The sequence below is a fragment of the Takifugu rubripes genome, chromosome 4 (assembly GCF_901000725.2).
Source record: "Takifugu rubripes chromosome 4, fTakRub1.2, whole genome shotgun sequence".
Lineage (NCBI taxonomy): Eukaryota > Metazoa > Chordata > Actinopteri > Tetraodontiformes > Tetraodontidae > Takifugu > Takifugu rubripes.
In genome coordinates, this window is record NC_042288.1 from 11,083,841 (window position 1) to 11,092,621 (window position 8,781).

The 8,781-nt window shown below is 48.0% G+C and overlaps 1 protein-coding gene across 1 annotated transcript; it reads left to right on the forward strand.

The window, feature by feature from the left end:
* Positions 1-962: 962 nt before the first annotated feature.
* On the forward strand, positions 963-8,753 carry bfsp1 (beaded filament structural protein 1). Its single transcript, XM_029835821.1, has 8 exons — positions 963-1,485; positions 2,433-2,493; positions 3,179-3,274; positions 4,992-5,084; positions 5,933-6,046; positions 6,475-6,695; positions 7,042-7,133; positions 7,387-8,753. The coding sequence occupies exons 1-8, from the start codon at positions 1,112-1,114 to the stop codon at positions 8,340-8,342; spliced, it is 2,007 nt and encodes a 668-aa protein (XP_029691681.1). The 5' UTR covers positions 963-1,111; the 3' UTR covers positions 8,343-8,753.
* The last annotated feature ends 28 nt before the right edge of the window (positions 8,754-8,781 follow it).

Here is an 8,781-nt window from a genome sequence, read left to right on the forward strand (position 1 = left end):
ATATACACTCGGTAAGGCTGTGACTGACATTGATGCCTGATCAGGGTCAGAGTTGAGCATCTAGCGGGTAAAACGAGTGAGGAATAATACAATAATAGTGCAGGTCTCTAGTGAAAGTACATGCGAGCGTGCAAATCGAGAATAGACGTGTAGTTGGATGAAAAGACAATAAAAGGATTCTGTTGTCTGTATCTTTCTTTATATATGTATTCAGTTGCCTGTTGTTCTGCCTTTGATTTGCAGCTAATGCCATTTCAGGAAGCTATTCTCTTTCTGTTCCTTTAGCCCTCTGATTTCTATGAACATTCCTGTTAATTAAATGTTAAAGATGAAATGGTGGCACACGAAGAAACATCAGAACGTTGGCAAAAGCACATTGCGAAGAAGACAAAGCTGTCTTGGTTCCCATTGAAAGTGTGGCTTTGTTCCTTGCGAAGTCATTAGTTAATGACTGGAACTTGTATTCATTAATCCAAGTTCACACCATAATGTGAAAGGGAGAGGGCTGCTTGCCTTTTTGATCAAGCTGGGGATGGAACATTTATCTCTCTATTATGGGCTGGTTTTTTGCTGTTTTGTTTTTGTTTTTTTTAGACCAGAGAACCAAATGCATTTTGCACCGCTTGTTCTTTCCAGCTTTCTCCACGAAATATGTCAACACTTCTTAATAGGTCCCTGCTGTCCGCACACATTACCTCGCACGAAGCTTCCCCTCTGTCCAGCGACGGGCCGCCATCCATCAACAGTATCATACAGGGATCAGAAAGCAGCTGACTAAGAACCAAAATAATGGCATGTGACAACCCAGTGCTTTCGCGGGACGCCCGATTGTTTGTTTTTGTGGTTGTGCTTTGTCATCAACCATGCTACTGCTCTAATCCCTGCCACAAAGGCAACAATACCCGCTGGAAGGTCCCAGGCTGAGCGCCACCAGCAGCTGCAGCAGCGGGGAGGTTTTGAGGGTATTTCGCCAGCCGCCGGTGCTGTGCAGGGTTCAGTCTAACATGAGACAGCCGAGGGTGAACACCCAAGTTTTCACACAATAAAGGTGCGGAAGGGGACCGAGCACTCTGGGGACACCATCAACCCGCAGCAGGAGAAGCCGACCACCATGTTCAAGAGCAGCTACTTGCACGAGGTTCGCAAGGAAAAGTACGAGCGTTCGGATGTCTTCGACGAGGAGACCGCGGACGCCGAGTCCTCCGCAGGCATCTCCGCCATCCAGGGCTGGGAGAGCCTGCAGGAGCTCAACAGCCGCTTCGCCCGCTACATCAACAGGGCGCGGGTGCTGGAGCAGCGCAACGCCGTGTTCCGGAAGCAGCTGGAGACGCTGCAGCGGATGGAGGAAGCCAGCGGACTGGAGGAAGCTTTCACGGAGCAGATCGACGTCAACAGGCAACGGACCCGCGAGCTGCTGTCTGACCGAGCCAAGCTGGAGCGCGAGCTGAAGGACGCGTGCCGCCTGCTGGATGACTTCACCAGCAAGTAAGACAGCAACAGGCGGATGGTGGTGGCTGGTCTGTGTCAAAGGTCAAATGTCGCCTGGTGGAGTGGCAGAAAGTTACAGGTTCTTGGGGTTTGTTTTAAACTAGTGTAACCAAATGACTGCGGTGGCAGTGGACCACAGTCAGATCCAGAGGTAAATACTAATTATCTGGACATTATTAACTGAGACTGTGAAACAAGGCAGTAAAATGACACCGGATTGAAATAATGGTGATTACGTCCAAGGATCAATTCCGAATGATTACATTTCCGCCACATTTTTTTCTCTTCGGGTTCCTTGTTTTTTTCTCGATAATATGCGAGTTCAGCAGAGGTTTTCAATGAAAAAGACAAACTGAGTGTAAACTCTACGCAGTGATTTCCATGAATGAGTCACGGGTGCCAAAAATTAAAAATCCCTTCACCTCCACAATGCAAAAAACCCTGGGGGATGGGGGAGGGGGGTTGTTGAAATCAGTGCTCCACGCACCACAAAGCCTCCGTTAATTACTGATGTGTTGAGAAGAATATCGACCGGTCGTGGAAGAATTGGTAGGTGGGACAGCTGGATTTCAACATGTGGAAGTTCCATCTGTGGCACTTTGGAATCACGACTGTTTCATGATGCGTTAGATGAGGGCATTGGATCTGCAATCATGGCCACCACACACACACACGCGCGCGCACACACACACATAACATTTGTGCTTCTATCCTTGTGAGGATTTTCGGGAACCAATGCCTCATCATTCAAATCGGATTTCTGTTCTTTTTAAATTTACCGGTAGTTCTAAATTAACTGGTTTTGCTTAAGCCAAGATTGTCTTCGACCTGAACAACTGAGCCAATTTACGTGCACACGCACGTGCACGCACAGATCATTCAGAGCAGATCTACATACTTCTGCAGCACTGTTTCTCTGAACTTCTCTCTGCCTCATGTTCCAGGTACAAAACGGAATGTGATTATCAAGAACAGCTGCGGAACAAACTGGAACACTTGAACAAGGTACAGCAGAGGAAAAACGAGCACCTGTAGGAGGCTTTTAGAAGCATAAAAACCATGCTTCCTCTCCTCTCCTCTCCTCTCCTCTCCTCTCCTCTCCTCTCCTCTCCTCTCCTCTCCTCTCCTCTCCTCTCCTCTCCTCTCCTCTCCTCTCCTCTCCTCTCCTCTCCTCCCCTCCTCTCCTCTCCTCTCTTCTCCTCCCCCTCCTCTCCTCTCTTCCCCCTCCTCTCCTCCCCTTGCTCTCCTCTCTTCTCCTCCCCCTTCTCCATACTCTCCTCTCCACCTCCCCTCCTCTCCTCTCCACTCCTATCCTCCCCCTTCTCCCTACTCTCCTCTCCTCCTCCCCCTCCTCTCCTCCCCTCTCCTCTCCTCACTTCTCCTCCCCCTCCTCTCCTCTCCTCTCCTCTCCTCTCCTCTCCTCTCCTCTCCTCTCCTCTCCTCTCCTCTCCTCTCCTCTCCTCTCCTCTCCTCCTCTCCTCTCCTCTCTTCTCCTCCCCCTCCTCTCCTCTCTTCCCCCTCCTCTCCTCCCCTTGCTCTCCTCTCTTCTCCTCCCCCTTCTCCCTACTCTCCTCTCCTCCTCCCCCTCCTCTCCTCCCCTCTCCTCTCCTCACTTCTCCTCCCCCTCCTCTCCTCTCCTCTCCTCTCCTCTCCTCTCCTCTCCTCTCCTCTCCTCTCCTCTCCTCTGCAGGAGGCCGATGATGCTCTTCTCAGAAACCTGGAGTACCAGATCCAGTCCCAGTTCCTGCAGGATGACATCAACTCCACCAGAGAGAGACACAAGAAGGTGAGTGATGTTTATTCATCCCCTTCAGGATATTTCATTCATGCTGCTGGGAAAAAAGTGTCCTGTTAAAAATATTCTACCCTTAAGACAACAAATACAGTATATTGTAAAGTTGTCATGACTGCAATAAATGAAGCATATTTTGTTCATTGTCTAACAACAACCTATTTGAGGCCCTTGTCAGCCATATTAAACAGTTAAATATTCATGAAAATGGGAAAAAAAAACCCTGCCATCTGCATGACAAAAATCCTCTTTGGGTTTGTCCTGATGAGGGGCCATTGTGCCTAAAATGCTGTATTGTTGCCATTAGGCCAAGCGTGCAGAATGACATGAGAGGGCAACACGCTTTTTTTTAATAGCCACTACTGACTTTGTAACGAGGGCATATCCTTTATTATAAAATCGTGCACGTCCTGCCTGCTGATCCTCAGAAGCCTTTTGTGACCTGCCAAAGAGAAGGTCCCAGTAACCCCCCCCCCCCACACACACACACACACACACACATACACCTCTCAATTTGACTCCTCCCGGTGTGAGCTTAGCATGTTTGTCCCCTCCAGCATGTCTCCTCCCGACAAGTCGTCATCCTCCCCCGGACCAAAGATAAGCAATTACACTAATTAGTTACTCCGACTCCGACTGTAGGTTAGACTGTCTCTCCATGTCATCAACTGACCCCCTCCCCACCGACACACACACACACACACAGTCCACAGTGACAGATAATAGATGCTGGCTTCACCACCCTTAACTCTTGAATGCCGAAAAGCGGTCCACATGAAATGGCAGCACGGTAAAAACAAACAAGTTGGGTGACGCTATTAAGACCCTCAGGACACATTTGCAATTCTAACTCACCACATGAGGGACAGTGTGTGACCAAAGAGCTCATCTATAAAGGTTATAATGGGGTATTCAGTGGTGAGCGAATCTGTAAATATCATAGAAAGTAAATCTCCATCACGGATGAGAAATCAATAGATCGTTAGGAGGAAAGGTGCGTGAGCATGTGGTGGAAATGGGCACTGATGCTCCGGGTGAGGTTATTGATACTGTCAGTAAAAGAGAGAAACGGCGTTGGTTCATCCCTGTCATCTACAACACCGTTAACGGTGGTTCCAATGAAACACATTCTTCTTTATGATGACATCATTTATCAGGCCAGAGGGTTCCAGCCGTTAGAAGCCTGATCCATAGCAGAAAATATACTTTAGGGTTGGACCCATATGCATGCGTGCGTTTCTTTTCTGTTGAACACCGTTGATGCTGATAAGATGTTTTATATCTGCCGGGTTTGGAGAAATGTATTTCCTGGGATTTGGGCGAAGGGAATGTGGTGAAATGTAGCTGTTTCACACTGCGGGAGAAGATTTATGACAGGAAAAACAGAGGCGAGGCTAAAACTGAAGTAATAGAAATGGCATTAAGGCTTCGCAAGAAAGAAACCCAATGGAAGGTTTTGGATTTGCTCGTTCAATTTTGCCCTCTTTTAGTTTCCCACCAATATTGCTTTTGTCGCCACGTCTGTTATCGTACTGTAAAGAAGGGACTTTTTATATTTCTGGGTCGAAGCTGCTGGGTTTTGTTTGAGATAAATTCATACTTTAGGGCACTGCAGGCACAACATATAAAGTGTTTTCCAAGGCGGGTATCGGAACCTTCCATTTTCTCCCCCTGTTGTCTTTTTCCTGATGTTTTCTCATCTTGTGCACAGAACCTTGCAGAGATCCAGACCTATGTCAACATTCTGCAGCAAATTAATCAGACACTTCCTCTCGTTCCCAATGTGTCACTGGGCACTTCTGAGGTGAGGTCATTAATGTCACAGTGTTCCTGTGTGTGTGTGTGTGTGCACGCGCGTGCGTGTGTTCCTCAGACCAAATAGAGTGTTTGCATTGGTGTCACCACTGCATACGTGTTCAGGTTTGATGAGATTCCCAGTCTCTTTGTCCGGGTTTTGAACTGTTTGCTCGCATTTGCCTGTGTGTGTGTGTGTGTGTGTGTGTGCGTGTGTGTGTGTGTCTGTGTGCGCACGCATGTGTGCGTGTGTGCATGTGTGCGTGCATCCGTATGTGTGTGTGTGCAAACAATCAACCCTGTCCCCAGAACACAAGGACAGGCCAGCAGTTAGAGTGTCAGGACACATAATGGAGAAACTGCCAGGAAGAAAGGCTGCGTATGCAAATCCTTTATAGCCACAGTTGAAAAACATTTGAAAAAGCAGAATCACCCTCACGCTTTAGTCAATCTACCCTCGCTGGGCGGATGCAGCCTCAGCTCGGGGCTTGGATGGAGGGAAAGCAAGTGATGAGCTAGTGTAATTGAGTTTGGTGGTCTTTCTTTCCTGAGGCCAGCCGACATAACAATTTGTGGCATCACAAATCCGTAAGCCAATGAGGTCAGAGAGAAAATCTAAATTGAACCCATTGGTACAGGAAGAGAGTTACACTGATGGGTCGTTGCTTTGAAACAGAGCCCAAGGGGCCACCTATTGACCACGCTGAAAAGCGATTGTTGTCACTTTTGAATTTTGTTTTCTCCCACAATCCACAAATACCAGAAACGTCCTCTTAAAATGATCAGTGAGTGTGGGTTCACCATCATTGGAGGCCTGTTGCCTTTTGATTTTGTTAATGTGATGCTTAATGTGTGCAGGAGCAGGAGAAACTCCTGGCTCAGAGGAAAGTTCCGGGTCTTCAGAGTCAGCTGGAAGAGTTCAAGAGCGCCCTCTGTCAGCTGCAGGCGCAGAAGCAGCGTCTGCACACTGAGGTGGGTCACGCCAGCATCAAGGTTCCACACGCTTCTTATTTATTACCTTTTTACAACGAACTCAGTGTTTTATTGGTTTGTTCTTTGGATCCTAGAAGTTGACAATATAAATCTGTTTAACTTTCTGTCCGATGTAATCTGCAAACAAAATTATTTTTTTCCGTGACTTTTAATATGGGACGTCGGAAGGTTATACCCAATAACCGCTAGATGTCACTCTCGACCACCCAGTAACAGAACACGATTATTAGACCACAAAGAGACTTTTGAACACAATCACTACGCTTATAATCGGCACCATAAACTACTTTCCTTTTTTTTTACCTCTCATTTTGTAAATATAGTAATTATCATAAGCGATGTCTTCAATAACCAAGAGGATTCATGTGGGATGAGGTCGATTAAAATGACCTTGTGTCTTCTGTCAGACCTCAATGCTGGAGCAAAACATCAAGAACACACAGGAGAGCTACGACGATGAAATACAGATGTACAACGAACAGATCGAAACGCTGCGGAAAGAGATCGAAGAGGCCGAGCGGGCCCTGGAGCGGTTCACCTGTGAGTGCCGCCACCTGGCCATGTACCAGACATCTCTGGAGAACGAGCTGGAGAGGTACAAGAGGATCATCGAGAACGAAGACAACAGGTAACCTTCCACTCCCAGATTAGAGGTGCTGGGGCTGTGTACAGTTTTTGGATCAGCTGCAGTTTCTATGTGTTTCCCACACATTTTTCTACAGAGAGGTTCTTCCCGGTACTCTTCAGATTCTCTTCTTTGTTAATTACAAGTAGTTTGATCTTAATGAGGTCTTAAAGCAGGTCAAGATTTCCTCTACTAAAGCAACAACTACCAGTCAAAGGTTTGCTTGGATCATGTTGAGTTGCTTAGTGGCTCTTTGATTAAAATAATTAAGCCACCTGTCAATATCTGCCGCAGATTTTCCTGAATGGCGAAGCGAGCAGGTGCCATTTCATCGCTTTCTGTCTTGCAGGTTGAATTCGGCAATCATCGGCACTCCCATTACCCTGTTCACCACTAACTACCACTATACCCACACGCCTGCCGCATCAAGCAGGGGGAGAGGTAAGGGCGCTGGGCGCTGCGGACGCGCACAATCAGTGTTAGCGCTGCCGTCTCAGGCATTTGGTGTCGGTGGTGTTGTTAAGCTGATTTTATCTCAGTAAAACTTAATTCATCTATTGCAAACATTCCAGTATCATGACCACTGGTGATCCTTTTCCTAGTCTGCGTTTTCAGCAACTTCAATACATTTACGCCGTGGTTGCAGGTGTCTTCATACATGCAGTGGATAACCTATGAGCATATATGTGTCCAGATATCACCCAGGCTATCCAGGACATCACCAACATCAAGCCTCGGCAGAAGTTTATGGCAAAGAAGGTCATGAAGAAGAAAGACCTGACCCCAAAAGATGTGATGGACAGCACCCAGGAGGAAAGGAACGGTGGGGGCGCCGCTGCAGACGCAATGGGGAGCCCCGACAAAGTGCAGGAGGAGTGGGTGAAGAGGAAAGAGCAGAGGCCTGTCCTCACCGGGGTGTCGCCGCAGGACGTCCCAGATGGCGCCCAGATCAGCAAAGCCTTTGATACTCTTTGTAACATTGTCAGAGACAGGATGAGGAGGTACAAGAAGCCCGAGCCCATCGCTGATTTTTATACCAAGGGTCGTTACGTCCTCGTCACCGGTGACAGCAGCTACCCAGACCCATGCTTCTGTACCTCCACGCCATCAGCCGGCCACATTTTTGTCACAATCCGAGATGGAATGACGCCACCATATGAGCTTTATGGCCACAGCACCCCAACTCCTCCATCTCCTCAGCCTACGATCGACCCAAGGCCCCTCAGTCCCAACTTGCCTTCGGATGAAAGAGGAAGTAAGGATGCAAACGGCGACAAGGAAAAGAACAAGACCACTGATCCAAGGCCCAAAGATCCAAGCCCAGTCCATCCCCCTTCTGGACCGAACTCTAACTCCAAAGATCCCACCCCCGCCAACAAGCAACCCAAGAAAAGCAAGAACGACAGTGAGCCCAGTGGTCCCACTCCAAAGCCCGCGCCTCGTGTCGCCAGCACCAGCTCCAGCTCCAGCTCCAGCTCCAGCAGCACCACCAGCTCGGGCAGCTTTAGCCCAGAAAGCATGAGTTACGAGAAGCTGGAGGTGGTGGAATCCGTGGAGAAGTTCTCAAATGACCACAAGGTTAAAGGTTACGAGGAGACTTCCATGGTTGTGGAGACGGTGATCGAGAAGTCCAGCAAGAAGAAACACTGAGGATGGAATCAGTCCCAGTCAAAACTACAACAAGTCATGTTCACATTCCTCTCTTGACGCGTAGCGCTCTTCCATTTGCTTGCAGTCTCTGGTCTTGTGTCCAGAATACGTTCTGCTGGTTCCATCAATCCTGCCGCCGCTGTTCTACCCGACTCATGCTGTCTCATGAGTCCTTTACTGTCTGAAAACTTGGGACAACGAACTGGAAAGCTCCATGCCACAAGTCCAAATTTACGCATAAAAAGACAAAAAAAGCTGTGCCACCCTTTGAACTCTGTCTTAGAGCTCCAACTTTCCCCTTTGAGATCATTTCTTTAATTGGATGCCACTGCCTGTCCTCAGCATCATTTTGCTGTGTATTAATTTGCTTTGAATTATTGAATAATAAATGAAACGGAATATCAGTTGGTACCTTGTTGTGCAGCTTGCGTTTCCTTAC

Coding starts and splice junctions, on each gene's coding strand:
- bfsp1 (XM_029835821.1), top strand. CDS start 1,112: ATGTTCAAGAGCAGCTACTTGCACGAGGTTCGCAAGGAAAAGTACGAG. Junction 6,696..7,041: donor ATCGAGAACGAAGACAACAG/GTAACCTTCCAC, acceptor TCTGTCTTGCAG/GTTGAATTCGGCAATCATCG. Junction 7,134..7,386: donor CGCATCAAGCAGGGGGAGAG/GTAAGGGCGCTG, acceptor ATATGTGTCCAG/ATATCACCCAGGCTATCCAG.